Below are 23,874 nucleotides of genomic sequence, written 5' to 3' on the forward strand. Positions count from 1 at the left end.
TCCAGATTTTTCAGAAGAGAACACTTCATATACAGTATAAACTATTTATACAATAAATAACATTTATTTTCTTTACATTTACAGCTTGGAATGTGAGTGGAGGCAGACCTTCATGATGCACACTCTAACTCACTGAAATAAATTTGAAATCAGTATTATGAAGTCTTATTTACTGACACAAACTCATTCTTTGTAAACTTGTAAGATAATTAATAAAGCCCAATGTATGCGTTTTGTCTCCTCAGCACAGGGGTCCCTTGGTGGAGCAGGTGGATTGTCAGATGGGGCTATAGCCGCAATAGTAATAATGATCATCATAGTGGTTGCAGCTGGGATTGGGATTTCCATCTTTCTATTGAAGAAAAAAGGGTGAGTTCACTTTTCCATTAACTTGCACAGCCTCACCACCTACAGTATATGAAGTTAAATTGTATCCGAACTATGGTAGTGTATTGCTTGTCCATGACTCATGAAATCAGACCACTTCCATGCATGGAAATTATTACAGTTCCTCCTCATATTCAATCACCCACTTTTGTAATGCTCTAAAGCAGACCTGGGCAAAGTGCGGCCCAAGGGCTATTTGCGGCCCGTTGGCTGTCCCTGTGCGGCCCGCGGAGGTCAATTGTAAATTAGGAATCAAACGTAAATACCTGTACTTATTATACGGCTCTTCAGAATGTTCCAAAACGTTCCGTTGATTTGAATGGGCCATCCCAACGTTAGCAGGACTGTAATTTCATTATATTCACTGCTGCGAAAAATGTATGACTGCTGTCATTGGCAACGGGTTTTGTGCTTCTAATTCACATCTTTCATATCAATCCGCAACGCAAGTAGTCCGGTCATTTAACGTAACTGAAAGTCATTGAAACTTGAAGTCAGAAGGTGGGTTGCTTCGCATTTGCGTGAGGAACTAAACGGCAACAAAATCATTAAAAAGAGGTATTTTGGAGAAATGTCTTCTATTGTTTTGGCAAGTAACCGTATAATAAGCGGGATATTTTTTGTATTTCCGTAGGCCTACATTCGTGCGTGTGGGCGTGCCTGCGACCATTTGCGCTGATAAAAATGTATATTACTATTAATTTGTATACTTATACTATTGCATTGCATTGCAAGCTTGCTCTCGTCTGTGTGTGCCATGTGTATTGATCGTCTGGGAACACCTTTAATACTGCAAAAACATGCTCATTTTCAAAATCGTTTTGGTGAATGTTGATTAAATGTTGATTAAATAATGTTGGCGTTTTTACTATGCCTGCATCAACTTTTTTTGATAGCCTAAATGTAACATCTACTCTTACCAGTAGCAGTTAATCAAAACCATACAATGTAATGTTTTTTATGAAGAGATATAACTTATATTGAGCAGAATTGAGTTCAGCCTATTGGTCCGGCCCTCCACAACAGTCCCACTATCTCATGTGGCCCCTTGGGGAAATGAATTGCCCACCCCTGCTCTAAAGTAAGGTTCCATTATGAGCAATTAGTAATGTTAATGTCACAGTAATTGATATCAGCAAACCATAAGCTTTAGTACACACTAAGATATCAAGTACAGGAATGGACCTGAAAAGGTACATCTCTACCCCCCTGGTGACAAAAATGTACCTTTATGTCCTGGTACCAAAATTAACCCATTGGAAACCCATGTTGTTTCCATGCCTGAGATGCTGAAAGTCGACCAGACAAAAGCCCAAAACAATGTGAACAGCTTTGGGAAAGAGAGATGAATATGGAATCATGTTCAATGAAACAAAGTAAAACTATAAACAAGTGTTACACTAAATCTAGTAAAAGAAACTACAGGTAAGACACACAACTGATGTGTTAATGCCTTAAAATAGGACACATTGGTGATGGAAGAGATATGGGAAATAAAACAACTAATTGATTGATTGTGTTATTATAAGGGTCCTTAATGGAATGTGAATTATGTGGATGATCATGGACTTAGGTGTAATTTTTACTCTTCATAGGAAACTGGGCCTTCCAAAGGGTCGACAAGGTAAGAATAAGTTATCTCTTTGTGTGTGTGTGTGTGTGTGTGTGTGTGTGTGTGTGTGTGTGTGTGTGAAGGAGAGGGAGACTGATGTTGTATTACCTCCTTTAAATAACATCCTTGTTTTAAAACCATGTCATCACTGACCAGCTACAGGAAAGGCCACTCTTTGACTTGATTTGTTTTTTTTACCCCTGTCTCACACAGCACCTCAACAAAATAATGCTTCAACGGTGAGTCCAAACTACATTCTTTATCCGCATTCTTTTTAAGTGATCTTTGACTGCAAACATCAGATAGAATTGCACTTGTCCTATCAGTTCCCGTCAGCCTCTTCTTCCTGTAACACCACACCATTTTACCATCAATGTCATTACGACTACTTTCACAGAAACTTCCTCATACAGGTCAAAGCCGTTCCATGCAGGGGTGATAAGCAATACAACTGTAAGTTTAAAAAGGACATTGCACTATAGCACTACAGATTGAAGACAAGATATAGGTGGTTGGTTCAAAATATAACATCAAGGTGCTCAATCATCAAAAAAAGGCAGGTGATACAAAAGGGGGGGGGGGGGGGGGGGGGGTCACCTGTGGGGGGTTCACAGAGTAAGATTAAACTAAATAATGAAATAACTCAGTTCATACAGGATAACAGCAATATTCAGTTCCATCAATGATGTCACTGAAAGGATACATTTCGAGCCCCATGTCAGTGGAATCGCTCAGTATCCTTGTCCTGTCGCCTTATAAGATTAATGATATTAATTGTGTTTTAGTAATTAATTATTATCTAACAAATACAAAAGCTTCTTTGTTTCTCATTTACATTAACATTTGAAGCCATTTCAAGAATATTTTTATCCAAAGCTGTGCGTGTGCGCGTGTGCGAGTGCCTGTGTGTCTGTGTGTGTTTGTGCGTGTGTTAAATTGTGAAAAAAATTGTAAATAGTTTTTTTTTTTTACGTTATTGTCATGCATGTTTCTCCATTTACAGACTAGCGCAGCGTTGCCGAGGGCAGGGCTGGGAAATGGAGTTAATGTTGGAGAACAGAACACAGAGCATCAGTATGATACCATCATGCTTACCTCCTCCTCCATGTCTGGTCCCCAAGCTCACAGTCTCAAAGGCCAGGTCAGTGGCAAGTTATAAAACTGTTTATAAATAATCATTTTAGCATGACGCGTAAATGTATATATTAGTATATATATTACATATTACAAAATAATGAATGCACTCAGTTCATTTCTAACACAACAGGATAACAGCAATATTCAGTTCCATCAATGATGTCACTGAAAGGATATATTTTGAGCCCCATATGTCAGTGGAATCGCTCAGTACCCTTGTCCTGTCGCTTTATAATATAAATGATATTAATTGTGTTTTAGTAATTAATTATTATCTTGTATGAATAATAACAAATACAAAAGCTTCTCTGTTTTTCATTTTGCGTGCGTGTGTGTGTGTGTTTGTGTCTGCGTGTGTGTCTGTGTGTGTTTGTGTGTGTGTTAAATTGTGATAAAATGTGTACATTTAAAAATATATATATATATTTTTTTTTAACATTGTTGTCATGCATGTTTCTCCATTTACAGAAAAGCGTAGCGTTGTCGAGGGCAGGGCTGGGAAATGGAGTAAATGTTGGAGATCAGAACATAGAGAATCACTATTCTACCATCATGCTTCCCCCCTCTTCTAAAGGCCAGGTCAGTGGCAAGTTATACAATTGTTTATAATTATTATGATTATTATGATTATTATAAACAATTACCGTATCGATATCCGTTTTTAGCGTCTAAGATACGACTACATCGATGCTTGAAGTCCCGTATCGGTATTAAAATGACATGAACCGGTCTTTGCCCGATTTAAAAGTTATGAACCGGTTCACAAGCGTTTGTCTCTCCGTTAAGTTGCTACGCAAAACACTCACTCGCTGACCTGTTGCATTTGATCTCAGTCAGAACAATGACAGCCTGTCATTGGCCAAAGCCCGCATAGCATAAGCCAATCAGGCTGTATTCTCACAAATAACGCCCCGAGGTACATGGAGGTATTATATAGACCTGGAGAGAATGAAAGATTTCAACTCCCATTCATTTCAATGGCCAATGCTATGCTAGCTACGCTATTCATTTCAATGGCCAATAGCTACTTCAGCCAAGGAAGAGAAACGTTGTTGATTGCGTGATTCTACAGACACCCTCGGATTTAAATGATTATAATAATAATAAATAGGAGAATATTTGTATCATTAACAATTATGTTTAACATTTATAGTCATGATTCCGAGACCGAGCCATCGTGATGTCCTAACATAAATAAAAGCACTATACGAACACTGCAAATGGCAGTGAATAAATAAATAAGCACTAAAATCAGTCGCGTGGATATAGCCATAGTGGAATAGAATGGACACATCTACATTCTGTAACAGTACCTCCACCTCTGCACCGATGAAATTAGGTCTGCGTTTACCGGTGCTCGATTTGACATGATTTTGATCAGTCTGAAGTTGCTTTTGCGTTGCCTGTGGAGTGTGCTGCGCACATTGCAATTGCATGCCCTTACTGGCGGGCGTTTCTGTTCAGGTGCATGAGAAAGCGTGTTCAATTAAAGAATCAGTGCAGAGCTAAGAAATCTTTGGCGGTTTAAGAACACATTTCCAGGCGTTCATGAATCCGGCGGAGAGCTTTTCTTGGTCTTTCGAAGTTGGTAAGAAGATATTTAAGAAGACACTTTACAAAATGTTCGAGAATGAGGTCCATTGTTTCCTCACATCGCAGTGTTTTCAATTATTGAACTGCATCGAATTGCATTGAATCGCATCGAATCGTACTGAATTGTGTTTTATCAACATGCATCTTTTCTTGTATCGTATCGTGCCCATGTATTGAGATACAAATCGGATCGTCTTTTTCATGAGATTGAGATGGATGAGATATTTCTGTGGACTATTCCAGAAAAAGGAGCTGGTGTTCCTGTAGCTGAATTGATAAAGCCAAGTGGACAAAGTCATGGGTTTGTATGAAAGCATCAGCTACATGACAAAATGTCCAGTAAATGCTGTGGTAAGACTAGAGTGGCCCCAAATGGCTGATAGGTACTGGAAAACCAAATATTTATGGGCAATTAAATGATGATGCAGTGCCAAGGTGAAGGGATTACAAGCTCCATAGACTTGTGTGCTCAGTGTGCCTCAGTTTCCTTTCCCTAAGTGACCAGATGTAACGTTCATTACATGATTTGCACGTATTTTTCCTACAGGCTCCTGGACCACCCAACCAGGTACCAGATGTGACGTATGCCCAGGTGACGAAGAACTGATCGCCCTCTCTTACTCCGTCAGTGGGGTTTTCAAGCAGGCACCTTCCTTCATCAGTGTTTTGTATATTAGTCCCAAGACACCTCCAGAAGGCTCAACAGTGGGGTCTGGCATCCCAAATCCACCTCCCTCCATACCCATGATGGGGTAGGACACATGCCACAACCAGAGACAACAACAGATACACCTCAAAATACAACTCAACAAGATTCCACGTATCTTAGGTTAATTCATGACCCCAAATAGTCTGTGATTACTGCCATTCAGAATGTCCTCCATCCACACATACAAACCTGAAGAGCTTTCCCTTTTATTGGCTTCATTTAGTGTCGTTTGAGTATCAGTGGAAGATTTGAATTCTATCTTTGGTTGCCATTCCTAAAGTCTCCACTGGTAACTGCGCTGGCAATTTGGTGCTTCTGTAGTTTAAAGGACACACACCTCCTTACACAGTAAGATGTTTGCCAACAAGTCAGTTATCTGAATTGTGTCATTTGGCAGATTAAAGTGTCACTTTCAAAATGGAAGTACGCAAGAACAGCTGGCCTGCTTCAAATTGTTCTGTATCTCTGAATATAAAGCCAATCAATTTCCTGCTGCAGTGTAGTCTGCTAAATTGAAGATTGACTGACTTGACCGTTCAGATTGCTTTGCCTTAACGTTGTAGTCTGAATGCATGCACTATATGTTTTAAGGTGAGAGTTAATTTTTATAAGTTACCCTTTAAAGAAAAAATGAAGTGTCAGGTAATAACGTTTGCTACAACAAAGTTTGTCACAATGAATGGTAGAGCATTTGCCTACTGTGACGTAGACTACATTACGTACACGAATGGTAGCTGCCATAGCAAACAAAGATTATAGAGCGCAACAGTGGGATATCATAACATGGCCTAAAGGACCCGCCGTAACATGGTCAAAGATACTGCCTGAGACGGCCAGCTTTCTGAGTGTTCCTGTTTCCGCGCCCCCGAGGTTGTTTTCCGTAGTTCCGTGTTCACGACTCCAAGGGCATTCTGAGAGTTCCCTGGTTCCCTACTACTAGGTCGTTCTGAGTGACCTGATTCCGCAACTACAAGGTCATCTGAGTGTACTGATTCCACGACTCCAAGGTCGTGCTAAGTTTCCTGATTCCACGATTCCCTGAGTGTTCAGCAGCACTGTGCTCCTGACCCCAGGTCTTCCGTGACTTTCTTTGTGCCGTGAGTTAAACCCCCTAGCGCGAGTTAAACTCCCTAGTGGGAGTTAACCAGAGTTATACTCTGTAGTTTGTTTAATCCTGAGTTTGTCTCTGTGTGTTTTGTTTGTTTATTATCCTCTGTTAGTTAAGTAGTTATTTCCCGTTTGTGTTTTCCGGTGTTAGCCACCGTGTATCTTGTTTACGTTTACTATTGCCTTTTGAGTTACAAGTTATTCTGGTTACATTCCTGAGTTCTGTTAAGTTATCTTAGTTAATAGTTGTGTCTTGTTTTCATGTTCCAGAGTGTGACACTGTAGTTTTGTTCTGTCTCTTTTCTAGTCTTGTCTTGAAGTCTGTCGTCATACTTTTGTGCATTTTCTCATTTGTTTGTTAATCAGCCCTGTTTGTGTCTATTTCCCTGGCTGTATTCCTAAATTAACTCTGCTTTACCCGAGAACATTGTTGGACCAATTGCAAACCTTTTGTGAATTCTATCTCTAAACTTATTCTTTTTATTTTGTAATATGCATATATATATAAGAATGCCTCAGAGATGCACTGTTTTTAGAGATGTACTGCAACTTGGTCTTTGAGACTGAATGTAAAGATAGATTGTGTTAAGATTAATAAACAACATTGATTCAAATGATGTGCTAAAACAGTTCTCTGTTGACCATCTATCCTACCCTACACAGACATACACATACACTGAAGCAATTCTACGATAAATTAATCAATCAAGTTTATCAAGATGTGCTAATATCTCAGGGTATTATTTACAATTCTCATTAATATTCAGTAATTCACACCATAAATAAGTGCTATCCATGCTCAGTATTGTGTCTGAATGTACAGTACATTTTATGAAATCTGTAATACCACACAAATCTCTCAGCCAAGACCTGGTAACTGCATTTGTAGCAAGCAAAGGTGTAACCTCAACAGATGATTGCCAGGTTCCATGTAGTGGTGCTTGTTATGAACATCCAACATCCAAAGTGACATGAAGCATTACTGCTATTCAAAATGACTTCCTTATTCCAGTCATATATCATCCTAGCTATAGCCAGACTATGTATACTTAGATGTTTAGCTGGAAAGAAGGCAAAAAATGCATCACTTTTACAACCTTGTTGTAACCAATACTGTCCCGGCAAATTGTAGATAAGGAGTTAAGGTGATAAGAAAAATTGTGGGTAATGTAGTCTATAGTGGGACTACACCTACAGATGTTAAGCTGGAAAGAAGGCCTTACCCAGGGTCTGGGCATGAGCAGTCAAGGAGTGTGTGTTAGTCATTTACTTTGGACAGTCATTCAGTAAGCATTAGGAAAGATTTAAGCTATGGTAAAGAGGACAGCTTTTATTTCAAATGTCTTGGCCTGTGTCAAGGGGATTTGAAATGTGTTTGGATCTGTTACATGGATAAAGTCTAGAAGAATATTAAGTTTTTGAAAGCCTTGAAAGTCATTGTATTTGCATGCAAAGGAATTTGGAGCGCTGCTCCTGTTGGTTCCCACGAGGGACAACATATCACAACACAACAATAGTGTTTGTGTATTAGTGTTTAATTGTGTATTAGTGTTTCATTTCAGTATTAGCTATGGTCATGTCAATACAGTTTGGACATGCACCTGAAACAAATATGCTTTACATACTCAATTAGTTGTTGGTAAAGATCTTCCTGTACAGTTAATGGTTTCGTAAACCCTTCCTGTGCAAGCTTTTCTCCATCCTTCCTTATTTGTGATATGTGAACCTAAAGCGTAACTTCATCTCATCTATTTCTCTCAGTATTTGCATCTCTGCAAAAGGAAACAGGTGAGAGTACAAGTTTCTGTGGTGAACCCACACTACAAGGTTGGCACGAACTGCAACACTATTGCCCACATACACACAAACGCTCTACTGTGGTTCACTTCTGGGAAACAGGAAGTGTGCCCATCCCTCCAGGGTATTCAGAAAACCTGAAACACAGTAGCAGGTGCGGCTGCTGACAGATTAAATTCCTCATTTGAATGACTTTTGAATGTTTACTAACACGTCTCCACTGAAAAACCATGGAAACCACTCGCCTGAGGGAGCAAGGATGGGTAAGAACCGATCCCCTCCCCTGTCAGAGGCCGATGAGGAACAAAGGGGCTGTTATCATGTTCATGTATCAAAGTTCTGGGGTTTCCCACATATTAACCACTCAGTGAGATCTATACTGGGTGAGCGATTCGTTTTGGCTGGGCAAGTAATGCTACAGTCTTGTCACTATTTTACTCTATATTTCAGGGGTACTCAATAGGCGGACCCCGGTCCGGATCCGGACTCAGACGCAATCAAATGTGGACCGAAGCCAAAATCAAAATTTTAATTGAAATCATGATCCAAACGAGTTTTCATTTTTGCGTGATTTCCTGCTATATATTTTTTTCCTATTTGATGTGGTTTCTATCTTCCGTGTCCAATCCAGAGGTCCAATTAGGAGCTGTAATAATAACATCACTATGACAACTCACTCACTCAATGTTGGCCGCAAGCTCTGTGGGTTACGCAGGTTGTGTGTGTCAATGGCAACAACGCGGGCAGATCGATTTGTGAACGATATCTGTTTATCAGCAAACAAAAATGATGGCGTGCTCTAAACCCGACAAAAAACGTGCAATTGTTAAGGTGCAATGTGACAGGACATTAGATCCATGTTCCGCACACAATGGAAGTTTCTCGTTCTCTGGAAGTTGGCAATGAATTGAATCACATTAGAACAATTCATTGCCAACTTCCAGAAAATGAGATATGTTTGACATTTGACATCACTTTTTCTGTCTTCTCTTCTGCTTTCTCTCTCTCTCTCTCTCTGTGCATGTGTGTGGGTGTGTCTGTGTGTGTGGGTGTGTCTGTGTGTGTGTGTGGGTGTGTCTGTGTGTGTCTGTGTGTGTCTATGTGTGGGTGTGTGTGGACTATGGAGTGGAGTGCCACCATCTGACGTGTGTTAGTCATTGCACCCCTAATAGCACTCAAAGAGTCTCTACAACAGAAACTCAAACAAATAAAAATACCTTTGAATTTACCACTCCAAGGGCAAAGACATGTATTCAGACATTGCATCAGCCTAGAGGTGTGTGCCCCTAGATATAAGATAGCTTAGCTCAATTTACATCAGAGCGCTAGTGCACTTATGTGGGTTTTACTAGCATAATGCTGCAGTTCAAATGTAGATGAATATCTTACAAAAATCCATCACATAACCCTAGATGTTCTACATTCATCAGGAATATCAGCATACTGTTTAGAGATAATACACACTACTGCCATGGTTACACACTAATGCCATGGTAACACACTACTGCCATGGTTACTGTCAAGTTCCTAGGTTTTTCTTGTCTAACTCTCTGGCCCAACTTGAAATGGCCTGGTACATGAACCCCAAAGGACGCACGGGACAACTCTTTCCAACTCAGATTGATCTTTATTTTTCCTTATTTCTTTGGACGGGTTGGTTCATAAGGTTAAAAACCTTAAAAACACAAAAAGCACAAGTTATACAAAAAAGTAAAATAAATTTCAAACAATTTCAGTACCAAGTACCAAGATTACAACTGACACGAAAAGCCAAACTCATATGCATGCAGCAAACTGATATCATGCTGCCTGTATGCTGTGTGCTTCTTGGTTGTTATTATAATACAAACCAAACAGTTCCTCCTATCATCAACCATCAATGTCTATAGCAGCACTTCCAACAACAAATAATTATCACAATAAGTAACAGTACCAGTGGCTTCTTTGGTTGTACCACAAGTAGATCCTTCGTTTGCCTCTCTCTCTGCTGAAATGTTTGCTGAGAGACCATCCACAGGTGTTCCAACTTAAAATAATGAGCAGCCTGCACTGGCCTGCTAGTGGTGCATTCTGGGACTTGCTGTTTTTAAGGCAAAGTCAAGTTAGCTGGTGTAATGAACTGAAATTATTATAAAAAAGATTGACAATGTTCATTTTACCTCAACATTACTGCCATGGTTCACATACTGTACCAGGGGCTTGAAACTACTAAAAGCTAAACTGAAGAAGAAACGTATTCACTCCAGCAAAACTTCTCTCTCTGTCCATTCGTTTTAATGGATTTTTTTTTTTATCTGACATCAATTCATAAGTACTCTTACACATGTCACTGGGAGGTCACTGGGAGGTCAGAGGCATCAGATGAAGAGGAGCACAGACACAGAACCAGGAAGCACCCCAAGAGGAGAGCAGGTGGAGAAGGAGAGCATGGCTTTCAAATCACCTGACAGATCATGACAGATGGCAAAGGAACCTCCAGACACAAAAGCAGTTTCTTCCCCCTCGCCGTCTCACTACTGAACAGCTAACCCACTGTAGCATATTTAGCATATATATTTATCCCTGCACTTCTTGCACTCTCCACTTCTTCTTTGCACTATTGTTGTGTAACATTTCACAGCTACTGTATATAGCCATTCCGCCTTGTATATACTTTCTTAAACTTCTTAGAACGTTGCACTGTTGCACTGTTGTTTGTATTGTATTATGTTGTAATGTATATTTTGTGTAAGCACACTGAGAGCCACTTTACCAAGTCAAATTCCTTGTTTGTGCAAACTTACTTGGCCAATAAAACCTGATTCTGATCTTCTGATTCTGATGTGCTTAAGCAGGACATTATGACATGTGTATCCCTGTTCCACACACAAAGGAAGTCCCCAAATTGCACAATACAATGATTCATTGCTAGCTTCCAGAAAATGGCAAAAGTTTGACATTACGTAATCAAATAACTATATAAAAGTCACTGAAGGGTGATCTCTAGAACGGACCGATCTACGAGGAAAAGACTGCAGGCCCTAGAACAGACTCCAGGGAAAAGACTACAGGCCCTAGAAGAATGGCCAATCATATGAAGTGTCTGTACACTATCCTTCTGTTCACAATGACAGGTAACATTATCACACACACACACACACATGCATACAGCTGTTAAGATGCATCGGAAGAATGTATTTAATTTCATTCATAAGTATTTAATTCGTATATGAGTGCTTTCTCCATTTCTCTCAGCCATGTTGATGAAAATATTTTATAGGGACGTATTTTTGGAACAGACAAGTGTGTGTAGAACAGAGTTGCACACTCATTGGTACTCAGTAAGATGATAAGATGACATCTAGTCCAGTGATCTCATGTGTGTCATCTGTTTGATCCACAGAGTCAGTCCTGTCCCTGCCGCCAAGGGCTTCCCTCTCCGACCCACGTAAGCTCTGGGGTCTTTTACTTCTGAAGCGTTTTATTTCCTACGACCGTCTCCCTTTAGCCTTACTAACGGTATAATTTGGTATTTCTTACCACTGAAATTTGTTTGAAAAACAGTTCATGATATGTAACGTAATGGCACAAGCTTTGCTAGTATTGCTTTGTTCCAAGTCTCAGTGGTACTATAGAACTCTAAATGCCGATTAGAGAGGTTGTCATGAACACAAAATGGGCCGATTAGAGAGGTTGTTATGAACACAAAAAGGGTCGATTAGAGAGGTTGTTATGAACACAAAAAGGGTCGATTAGAGAGGCTGTTATGAACACAAAAAGGGCCGATTAGAGAGGTTGTTATGAACACAAAAAGGGTCGTTTAGAGAGGTTGTTATGAACAAAAAAAGGCTGCGCCTAGTTTCCTCTTTGAGCCATGTTTCTCTCCTTTGACTTAACTGACATCACCTGCTCACTTCTACCTGAGGCACCGTAAAATCACAGACTGTTTGACTAAAATGTAAACAGTTCTCTATGTTTTGACCTTTGACTCTGCTTTTGACCACAAGAGTGAGGCTGATCTCAATGTTCCTCACTAGGGGGCCCGCATTTCACCTCCATCAAGGGGCCTAGCGAGATTAAGGCCGGGGTCCCGACGGAGTTCGTCTGCTCGGCGATGTGCAGCCCAGAGTGCTCCTACACCTGGCAGGTGTCCGGCCAGGAGGCGCAGGGTGACACGTTGACCGTGACCGTGAGCGGTGATTATCAGAGCCTGGAGTTGGTGTGTACCGCCGTCAACCCTAGCAACAACGACTCACAGAGCACCAGCAAAACTGTGCAAGTTGACAGTGAGTACAGTAGAACCCCCCCCCCCCCCCCCCCCCCCCCGTGCACTGAGATGGGGGAAGTGTGTGCGTGAAGAGGGAAGTGAAATAGGGCAGCTGGCAGTGAAACAATTGCTTTTTCAGGTCTTGGATAAAGGTCAAAGTGAATACAAGAATACAGGCATAGAGAGGGAAGTGTTCTTTTAAAACTGGCGATGTCAACAATGCAGTACTCAACAGCATACAGTATAATAGGTCTGGGCCTCTGGGCTCCAATGCAGTACTCAACAGCATACAGTATAATAGGCCTGGGCCTCTGGGGTCCAATGCAGTACTCAACAGCACATAATAGACCTGGGCCTCTGGGCTCCAATGCAGTACTCAACAGCACATAATAGACCTGGGCCACTGGGCTCCAATGCAGTACTCAACAGCACATAATAGACCTGGGCCACTGGGCTCCAATGCAGTACTCAACAGCATATAATAGGCCTGGGCCTCTGGGCTCCAATGCAGTACTCAACAGCATATAATAGGCCACTGGGCTCCAATGCAGTACTCAACAGCATATAATAGGCCTGGGCCACTGGGCTCCAATGCAGTACTCAACAGCATATAATAGGCCTGGGCTCCAATGCAGTACTCAACAGCATATAATAGGCCTGGGCCTCTGGGCTCTAATGCAGTACTCAACAGCACATAATAGGCCTGGGCTCCAATGCAGTACTCAACAGCATATAATATGTTCCCTACTGCATAAACTAATACATAACCTTGTCTTGGGTCTACCCTCACATGTCACTGTCTCATCCTACAGACCCGGTGATGGTGAATCCCACCACTGGCGCTGATCCACAGGAGGGCCATGCCTTCATGCTGGCCTGTAAGGGCTCGGGCCCTGGCATCACCACGGTCTGGTACAAAGACAATGAGCCTATCGCCGCCGACCAAAGGATTTGGCTCAGTGAGAACCACGCCATGCTGGCCTTCAGCTCTCTGCTGCCCTCTGATGGCGGCTACTATGAGTGTAAAACAGTCGTGACCAACAGCACCATCCGCGTGACAAGCCGAGGGTACCAGCTGAGCTGTGAGTCCAATGCCTCATCGCCTCCTTTGATACCAAAGGTTGTGGTGGTGATGGTGTGCACGGTTGAGATCAGTTGTCCACACCGCACCTGACATGGGTCATAGACAGACCGGTATACAAGACAGATCTGTGGGAATATGCCATTCTCATCCACGTGATCCAATCTGAAGTGCATCAGCATGCAATGTCCTCAATCAATTCATCGTCTGTAGTCTACGTAGGGATATGATTACAATGTGGTACCCTCTACCTTAATATCCAGACATCTGTAAAAGTTGGCAAACACTCAGAAACTGGTTTCATATCAATAAATGAATGAAGAAATAAGTGATTCCATAACTGGAGCACAATCTAAGTATGTCTGCCTTCATCTTTTCCTTTTTTCCACAGTCGGAACTATAGCTGTGAGCATCATTGGCCCGGACACAGTGGAGGCCGGAGTCGAGCACACCTTCACCTGCCAGGCCAACTGCACCCTGGACTGCTCCATCTCCTGGAGCTTCCCACACAGCTTCCCCCAGGGCTCCTTCTCATTCAGGGGAGACACGGTCCGATGGACTCCAGCGACTCCTGGGCTGGTTCAGGTGTTCCAGTGTAGCGCACAGAACTCGCTGGCCCAGAGGACAGCCCAAGCCACCAAGAGAGTGACAGTATCGGGTGAGTTAAACTTGTTATTACCTGATGGGGACGCACTGTCTGTGTGTACATGTGTGTGTGTGTGTGTGTGTCTGTGTGTACGTGTGTGTGTGTACGGTGGATGTGAACACATAAGATTTGGTCTCTAAAAGACAGTTTTCACTCAGATGCAATGTTTCACCCACAGGACCTCCTCTTCCCCCTGCACCCAGTGGCTCGGTGGTGGAGAGACCCTCACTAGCTCTGGTCTCCATGGTCTGCCTGCAGCTGCTGTTTGCCCTGTCTGCCTAGTGGGGGCGCTCCTGTGCCATGCAGTGAAGTGCAGCGCAGAGTCTTGTTTGATGCACCCAGGCCAGGCCAACTGAGTCGCACTGTTAATTAACGAAGTAGACTGGAATACATTTGTCAGGGTTTACTAAACTGGTGAATACAGAAAGACATGATGTGGTGGATACTTTGCCTGCATATTCTGCTAATGTAAAGACATTGTATATGTATACATTGTAGTCAATGTATATATTTTTTCTTTTTCCTCAGCTCATCGCTTATTTTATATTCAGACAAAAGTTTTGCAGGACATGAATGTATGCCATAGAGTAGACAACTAAAATATCACACATATTTACGGGTATGAATTTCATATTGTTGACTAATAAAACCTTTTCCCGAATGCATTAACGTCACCATAGCCTTCCTTTGCACTCTCAGCCATTGACTTAAAGGACCTATCGTATGCCCATTTTACCACAAGTTGATATGGTTCCTTGGGGTCTTGATTAAATGTCTGTAACATACTTTGCTCAAAATACCACAAGGATCATTTAAAACAGCACCCTTTTTACCCTGTTTATAATACAGCCCTCCACAGAGTGACCTGTTTTGAGTGCCTGTTCCTTTAAATGCTAATGAGCCAGCTCCCCCCTCCCCCTCCTACCTCCTCCACGAAATGCGTTCACCTAGCGTCTACATAGCGGTTGCTCGCCTACCTATCCATTACCATTGCAGAAATATGGCTACTGCAGATAGATAGATGGATACTTTATTAATCCCCAGGGAAATGTAGGTCATCCAGTAGCTTATACACATACACAAATACACATATACACTTATACACCTCACCGACATACATGCATAAATCACATATACATACACATAGGGAGAACATATTCACACAGAGAGTTTCCAGATGCAGGAAAGGGTCTGACCCTATTGTACAGAGTGCAATGATTTTGACAGTGTTGGTGCTAGGAGGAAAGTGAAAAGTGATCTTGTGCTGCTGGTGTGGAGAGTGCAAAAAAAATATATAATGTTCTTGTGCTTGTGAGGATGGGTAGTGCAAGATAGTGATCTTGTGCTTGTGTGTGTGTGTGTGTGTGTTTGGAAAGTGCAAAGAGCAAAGTGATAGTGCAGGATATGTAGGTGGTAAAGTCTGTGCATGGGGCTGGGATGAGATGAGATGGGATGAGCAGGGGAGGGCAGACTGAGGTGGACTCATGCAGATAAGTCCATCTCCCTCCCCCTCCCCTTCTGTGTGGCGTTAAAAAGCTGAATGGCCCTGGGGACAAAGGACTTCCTCAGCCTGTCCGATGAGCATGACAGTGACAGGAGTCTGCCACTGAATATGCTCTTCTGTCTGTTGACAGTACTGTGTAGTGGGTGGTTGACATTGTCCAAGATAGTCAGCAACCTACTCAGGGTCCTTCTCTCCGCCACCGTTGTTAGGCAGTCCAGTTCGGTGCCCACAACAGCTCCCGCCTTCCTCACCAGCCTGTCCAGTCGCCCCGCATCCTTCTTCTTAATGCTGCCTCCCCAGCACACCACAGCATAAAAGAGGACGCTGGCAACCACAGACTGGTAAAACATGCGCAGGAGTTTGTTGCAGACATTGAAGGACCTCAACCTCCTCAGGAAGTAGAGCCGGCTCTGACCCTTCTTGTAGATTGCATCAATGTTGGCTGACCAGTCCAGTTTATTGTCCAGATGCACTCCTAGGTATTTGTAGGTGTTGACCACCTCCACACTGACCCCCTCGATGGAGACTGGTAGCAGAGGAGGCCGAGACCTCCTAAAGTTCACCACCATCTCCTTGGTCTTAGAGGTGTTCAGCTGCAGGTGGTTGTGTCCGCACCACTGAACAAAGTTGTCCACCAGGCTCCTGTACTCATGAAGATAGAATAGTGCAACCATATCATTTTGAACTAGAGTCAGACCCTGAACAAGAAGAGGCTCTCGAACAAGTTCGAGAATTTAGGGCTCAACAGGACGTTTCTGAATGGTAAGTAAACTTTGTCACTTCTACATTCCTTTTTTAGTTTGTAGATTGGCTAAGGTCTCACGGTCTTGTTATCGGTGTTGAGAGCATAGCGATGCTAGTGACTCCAGTACGTAAATAGTGTGTGCATGTACAAGTGTGTAACAAATACAGTGTGTTTATGTAAGTTACTGTTTGTGAAAAGTCTTGTAAATGCAAGAAACGGGAACGCCATAAAGATATAATTGCTACATGAGTAAATCTGTATCTCCATCTGTAAACTAAAATGTTATCTGACAACAGCTATTGACCAAGCAGGAGGTGTAAGACGTAACGTTTTTACCTCCATTAATTAGCGTTTAAACATGGTTTACTTATTAAATCGCTGTATTTGATGACTTACGTATGTCTGTAATAACTAACAACTTTCAAATAAACTTTACCTGCAAAGTTGTCACTTTTTAAAACTCTGTTTACAGGTGTATTTGTGGCAAGTGTGATCAAATCTCAAAAGTCACTACAACAGAAACTCAAACAAATAAAAATACCTTTGAATTTACCACTCCAAGAGCAAAGACATGTATTCAGACATTGCATCAGCCTAGTGGTATGTGCCTCTAGATCTAAGATAGCTTAGCTCAATTTAAATCAGAGTGCTAGTGCATTTATGTGGGTTTTACTAGCATAATGCTGCAGTTCAATGTAGATGAATATCTTACAAAAATCCATCACATAACCCTAGATGTTCTACATTCATCAGGAATATCAGCATACTATTTAGAGATAATACACACTACTGCCATGGTTACTGTCAAGTTCCTAGGTTTTTCTTGTCTAACTCTCTGGCTCAACTTGAAGTGGCCTGGTACATGAACCCCAAATGACGCACGGGACAACTCTTTCCAACTCAGATTGATCTTTATTTTTCCTTATTTCTTTGGTCTGGTTGGTTCATTAGGTTGAAAACCTTAAAAACACAAAAAGCACAAGTTATACAAAAAAGTCAAATAAATTTCAAACAATTTCAGTACCAAGTACCAAGATTACAACTAACACAAAAAGCCAAACTCAAATGCCTGCAGCAAACTGATATCATGCTGCCTGTGTGCTTCTTGGTTGTTATTATAATACATGTTATAATGTTATGATATAATACATCATCAACCATCAATGTCTATAGCAGCACTTCCAACAACAAATAAATATCACAATAAGAAACACAATAAGTAACAGTACCAGTGGCTTCTTTGGTTGTACCACGAGTAGATCCTTCGTTTGCCTCTCTCTCTGCTGAAATGTTTGCTGAGAGACCATCCACAGGTGTTCCAACTTAAAATAATTAGCAGCCTGCACTGGCCTGCTAGTGGTGCATTCTGGGACTTGCTGTTTTTAAGGCAAAGTCAAGTTAGCTGGTGTAATGAACTGAAATTATTATAAAAAAGATTGACAATGTTCATTTTACCTCAACATTACTGCCATGGTTCACATACTGTACCAGGGGCTTGAAACTACTAAAAGCTAAACTGAAGAAGAAACGTATTCACTCCAGCAAAACTTCTCTCTCTGTCCATTCGTTTAATGGATTTTTTTTTTTAATCTGACATCAATTCATAAGTACTCTTACACATGTCACTGGGAGGTCACTGGGAGGTCAGAGGCATCAGATGAAGAGGAGCACAGACACAGAACCAGGAAGCACCCCAAGAGGAAAGCAGGTGGAGAAGGAGAGCATGGCTTTCAAATCACCTGACAGATCATGACAGATGGCAAAGGAACCTCCAGACACAAAAACAGTTTCTTCCCCCTCGCCGTCTCACTACTGAACAGCTAACCCACTGTAGCATATTTAGCATATATATTTATCCCTGCACTTCTTGCACTCTCCACTTCTTCTTTGCACTATTGTTGTGTAACATTTCACAGCTACTGTATATAGCCATTCCGCCTTGTATATACTTTCTTAAACTTCTTAGACTGTTGCACTGTTGCACTGTTGCACTGTTTGTTTTGCATTATGTTGTAATGTATATTTTGTGTAAGCACACTGAGAGCCACTTTACCAAGTCAAATTCCTTGTTTGTGCAAACTTACTTGGCCAATAAAACCTGATTCTGATCTTCTGATTCTGATGTGCTTAAGCAGGACATTATGACATGTGTATCCCTGTTCCACACACAAAGGAAGTCCCCACATTGCACATTAGATTCATTGCCAACTTCCAGGAAATGGCGAAAGTTTAACATTACGTAGTCAAATAACTATATAAAAGTCACTGAAGGGTGATCTCTAGACTGGGCCGATCTCCGAGGAAAAGACTGCAGGCCCTAGAACAGACCGATCTCCTAGGAAAAGACTGCAGGCCCAAGAAGAATGGCCAATCATATGTGTCTGTACGGTATCCTTCTGTTCACAATGACAGGTAACATTATCACACACACACACACACAAACATGCATACAGCTGTTAAAATGCATCGGAAGAATATATTTAATTTCATTCATAAATATTTAATTTGTTCATTTCTCTCAGCCATGTTGATGAAAATATTATATAGGGACGTATTTTTGGAACAGACACGTGTATGTAGAACAGAGTTGCACACTCATTGGTACTCAGTAAGATGATAAGATGACATCTAGTCCAGTGATCTCATGTGTCTCATCTGTTTGATCCACAGAGTCAGTCCTGTCCCTGCCGCTGAGGGCTTCCCTCTCCGACCCACGTAAGCTCTGGGGTCTTTTACTTCTGAAGCGTTTTATTTCCTACGACCGTCTTTCTCTTCAGCCTTACTAACCGTATAATTTGGTATTTCTTACCACTGGAATTTTGTTTGAAAAACAGTTCATGATATGTAACGTAATGGCACAAGCTTTGCTAGTATTGCTTTGCTCCTAGTCTCAGTGGTACTATAGAACTCTAAATGCCGATTAGAGAGGTTGTTATGAACACAAAAAGGGTCGATTAGAGAGGCTGTTATGAACACAAAAAGGGTCGATTAGAGAGGTTGTTATGAACACAAAAAGGGCCGATTAGAGAGGCTGTTATGAACACAAAAAGGGCCGATTAGAGAGGCTGTTATGAACACAAAAAGGGTCGATTAGAGAGGCTGTTATGAACACAAAAAGGGCCGATTAGAGAGGTTGTTATGAACACAAAAAGGCTGCGCCTAGTTTCCTCTTTGACTTGACTGACATCACCTGCTCACTTCTACCTGAGGCACCGTAAAATCACAGACTGTTTGACTAAAATGTAAACAGTTCTCTCTTTGACCTTTAACCCTGCTTTTGACCAGAAGAGTGAGGCTGATCTCCGTGTTCCTCACTAGGGGGCCCGCATTTCACCTCCATCAAGGGGCCTAGCAAGATTAAGGCCGGGGTCACGACGGAGTTCGTCTGCTCGGCGATGTGCACCCCAGAGTGCTCCTACACCTGGCAGGTGTCCGGCCAGGAGGCGCAGGGTGACACGTTGACCGTGACCGTGAGCGGTCAACATCAGAGCCTGGAGTTGGTGTGCACCGCCGTCAACCCCACCAACAACGACTCACAGAGCACCGACAAGACTGTGCAAGTTGACAGTGAGTATGGCAGAACAACGCCTGGGCCACTGGGCTCCAATGCAGTACTCAACAGCATATAATAGGCCTGGGCTCCAATGCAGTACTCAACAGCATATAATAGGCCTGGGCTCCGATGCAGTACTCAACAGCATATAATAGGCCTGGGCTCCAATGCAGTACTCAACAGCATATAATAGGCCTGGGCTCCAATGCAGTACTCAACAGCATATAATAGGCCTGGGCTCCAATGCAGTACTCAACAGCATATAATAGGCCTGGGCCTCTGGGCTCCAATGCAGTACTCAACAGCATATAATAGGCCTGGGCCCCTGGGCTCCAATGCAGTACTCAACAGCATATAATAGGCCTGGGCCCCTGGGCTCCAATGCAGTACTCAACAGCATATAATATGTTCCCTACTGTATAAACTAATACATAATCTTGTCTTGGATCTACCCTCACATGTCACTGTCTCATCCTACAGACCAGGTGATGGTGAATCCCACCACCGGCGCTGATCCACAGGAGGGCCATGCCTTCATGCTGGCCTGTAAGGGCTCCGGCCCTGGCATCACCACGGTCTGGTACAAAGACAATGAGCCTATCGCTGCTGACCAAAGGATTTGGCTCACTGAGAACCACGCCATGCTGAACTTCAGCTCTCTGCTGCCCCCTGATGGCGGCTACTATGAGTGCGTCGTGACCAACAGCACCATCCGCGTGACAAGCCGAGGGTACCAGCTGAGCTGTGAGTTCACTGCCTCATCACCTCATTTGATCCCAAAGGTTGTGGTGGTGATGGTGTGCATGGTTGAGATCAGTTATCCACACCGCACCTGGCATGGGTCGTAGACAGACCGCTATACAAGACAGATCTGTGGGAATATGCCATTCTCATCCACGTGATCCAATGTGAAGTGCATCAGCATGCAATGTCCTCAATCAATTCATCGTCTGTAGTCTACGTAGGGATATGATTACAATGTGGTACCCTCTACCTTAGTATCCAGACATCTGTAAAAGTTGGCCAACACTCAGAAACTGGTTTCATATCAATAAATAAATGAATGAATGAATGAATGAAGAAATAACTGATTCCATAACTGGAGCACAATCTAAGTATGGCTGCCTTCATCTTTTCCTTTTTTCCACAGTTGGAACTATAGCTGTGAGCCTCCTTGGCCCGGACACGGTGGAGGCCGGAGTCGAGCACACCTTCACCTGCCAGGCCGACTGCACCCTGGCCTGCTCCATCACCTGGAGCTTCCCACACGGCTTCCCCCAGGGCTCCTTCTCATTCAGGGGAGACACGGTCCGATGGACTCCAGCGACTCCTGGGCTGGTTCAGGTGTTCCAGTGTAGCGCACAGAACTCACTGGCCCAGAGGACAGCCCAAGCCACCAAGAGAGTGACAGTATCGGGTGAGTTAAACTTGTTATTACCTGATGAGGACGCATGTCTGTACGGTGGGTGTGTGTGTGTGTGTGTGTGTACGGTGGGTATGTGTGTGTGTGTGTGTGTGTCTGTGTGTCTGTACGGTGAGTGTGTGTGTGTGTGTGTGTGTGTGTGTGTGTGTGTGTGTGTGTGTACGGTGAGTGTGTATGTGTGTGTGTCTGTACGGTGAGTGTGTGTGTGTGTGTGTGTGTGTGTGTGTGTGTGTACGGTGAGTGTGTATGTGTGTGTGTCTGTACGGTGAGTGTGTGTGTGTGTGTGTGTCTGTACGGTGGGTGTGTGTGTGTGTGTGTGTGTGTCTGTACGGTGTGTGTGTGTGTGTGTGTGTGTGTGTGTGTGTGTGTGTGTGTCTGTACGGTGTTTGTGTGTGTGTGTCTGTACGATGTGTGTGTGTGTGTGTACGGTGGGTGTGTGTTTCATCAGAAAGGAGACTAAGGGTCTGCTGCCATCTTCTGGTAGTTGACGTTTGTATTCCAATCAATAAAATCAAGTGAACCTCTAATATCATGGACCACTTTTATCATTTGAGTTTTTACCCATACTGCCTCATATATCAGCATCACAGAGTCAACATTATTGTTTGCTCACCAGAAAACATAAAAGTAGCATATTCAAACAACTCAGTAAAAGTAGCATATTGAAACAACTCAGTAAATGTCACCCACGTGAACACATAAGATTTGGTCTCTAAAAGAAGTTTTTACTCAGATGGTGTTTTCCCCACAGCACCTCCTACAACCCCAGCACCTCCTCTTCCCCCTACACCCAGTGGCTCAGTGGTGGAGAGACCCTCACTAGCTCTGGTCTCCATGGTCTGCCTGCAGCTGCTGTTTGCCCTGTCTGCCTAGTGGGGGCGCTCCTGTGCCATGCAGTGAAGTGCAGCGCAGAGTCTTGTTTGATGCACCCAGGCCAGGCCAACTGAGTCGCACCGTTAATAAACGAAGTACACTGGAATACATTTGTCAGGGTTTACTAAACTGGTGAATACAGAAAGACATGATGTGGTGGATACTTTGCCTGCATATTCTGCTAATGTTAAGACATTGACTACAATGTATACAAATACAATGTATATATGTTTTTCTTTTTCCTCAGCTCATCGCTTATTTTGCATTCAGACAAAATTTTGCAGGATATAAATGTATGCCATAGACAATTAAAATATCACACATATTTACGGGTATGACTTTGATATTGTTGACTAATAAAACCTTTTCCTGAATGCATTAATGTCTCAATAGCCTTCATTTGCACTCTCAGCCATTGACTAAAGATAAAAACATACATTTGAAACCAAAAGGCACCTTTCTTCCTCGTGGGCACAACCCTGGGCGTAATATTATTTGCATTCTCCTCCTCTGGATAATCTTATTGACTCTCCTCACATTGAGTCTATTTTTAGCATGAGCAGTTAGACACGGCATGGTGAGACTGAACAAGGAGCGCTGTGTGGCCATTGCGCCCCCTGCAGGATGAATACAGACCTGAAAAGGACCAGCATTCACCGGCTGACCTAATCTCCAGAGAGGGCAAGCCAGAGGAGATACGCTTTTTGTTCCAATTATTCAATTAATAACAATGAAGGCCTGCTATTTACAATAAAAATGTTTGAGATTGTCATGCTCATCTTAGGCCTCAACCCACCTTCTGCCCTCAGTGCCGATAGTTGAATTTCCACCCCAAAGTCAGAGGTGTTGCTGAGTCATTCGCTATGGGGCTGACATGTGGTCCAAGTAGCATTGTCCGTATGAAGAAAAGGAACATTTTATATTTTCTTGTAACAATATACAATATTGTTACAAGAAAATATGTTACAATATGTTACATATATATGTTACAATATATATATATAATGTACAAGCCACCTCCCCCCCGTGAACTGGCTGACACTGACTGATTGTGTGCACAATGTGACAAACACTCCTGTTTTGTCTGGGGGGGGGGGGGGGGGGGGGATTGTGGGTCAGACCTGGGTATTAACTTTCACTCTTTTTCATTCAGTATCACTGTAACTACCCGCTGGTCTTAACTAAAAAAAACATGACTCCACGTCTCATACTGAAGTCCAAGACAGACAAAACAAACAAACAAACAAACAAACAAATAACAAACAAACCCAAAGTTTACACATAACATCTCAAACATATGCATATTCCATTTTGAAAACAAAATGCAGATACTTAAATTCCATTACCGTGTTCGCCTGGAAACCAGCAGTAGTTTCTTTGGGAGCTTAATTAATGCGTGTTCTCTTAGTCTCTCAAGTCCGATTTGCCCTATTCCAGATCATATAACCACAAATGTTCGTC

The 23,874-nt window shown here is 42.6% G+C and overlaps 3 protein-coding genes across 5 annotated transcripts in view; all 3 read left to right on the forward strand.

The window, feature by feature from the left end:
* Positions 1 to 3,438, forward strand: part of LOC116217910 (carcinoembryonic antigen-related cell adhesion molecule 5-like) — a 71,484-nt gene extending 68,046 nt beyond the window's left edge. The window contains exons 7-9 of one of the 2 annotated variants that reach the window (XM_031576639.2): positions 1,983 to 2,011; positions 2,213 to 2,238; positions 3,003 to 3,438. In XM_031576639.2, coding sequence (XP_031432499.1) covers positions 1,983 to 2,011; positions 2,213 to 2,238; positions 3,003 to 3,158 — 211 coding nt within the window. In that variant the 3' untranslated portion in view covers positions 3,159 to 3,438. The remainder of the gene's footprint in view (positions 1 to 1,982; positions 2,012 to 2,212; positions 2,239 to 3,002) is intronic. The other variant, XM_031576640.2, reaches the window with a different exon arrangement.
* Positions 3,439 to 11,321: 7,883 nt separating this feature from the next.
* On the forward strand, positions 11,322 to 22,791 carry LOC105911145 (hemicentin-2-like). Of its 2 annotated transcripts, none has more exons than XM_031576643.1 (6): positions 11,322 to 11,455; positions 19,235 to 19,279; positions 19,883 to 20,131; positions 20,598 to 20,861; positions 21,268 to 21,534; positions 22,292 to 22,791. In XM_031576643.1, the coding sequence occupies exons 1-6, from the start codon at positions 11,404 to 11,406 to the stop codon at positions 22,411 to 22,413; spliced, it is 999 nt and encodes a 332-aa protein (XP_031432503.1). In that variant the 5' UTR covers positions 11,322 to 11,403; the 3' UTR covers positions 22,414 to 22,791. The 2 variants fall into 2 exon arrangements, with proteins under 2 accessions (XP_031432503.1, XP_031432504.1); XM_031576644.1 differs by lacking the exon at positions 11,322 to 11,455 and adding an exon at positions 18,835 to 18,976.
* LOC105902937 lies at positions 13,403 to 14,679 on the forward strand. The gene is made up of 3 exons (XM_012830621.2): positions 13,403 to 13,670; positions 14,061 to 14,327; positions 14,494 to 14,679. The coding sequence occupies exons 1-3, from the start codon at positions 13,409 to 13,411 to the stop codon at positions 14,595 to 14,597; spliced, it is 633 nt and encodes a 210-aa protein (XP_012686075.2). The 5' UTR covers positions 13,403 to 13,408; the 3' UTR covers positions 14,598 to 14,679.
* Positions 22,792 to 23,874: the final 1,083 nt, after the last annotated feature.

The sequence above is a fragment of the Clupea harengus genome, chromosome 11, assembly GCF_900700415.2.
Source record: "Clupea harengus chromosome 11, Ch_v2.0.2, whole genome shotgun sequence".
Classification (NCBI taxonomy): Eukaryota; Metazoa; Chordata; class Actinopteri; order Clupeiformes; family Clupeidae; genus Clupea; species Clupea harengus.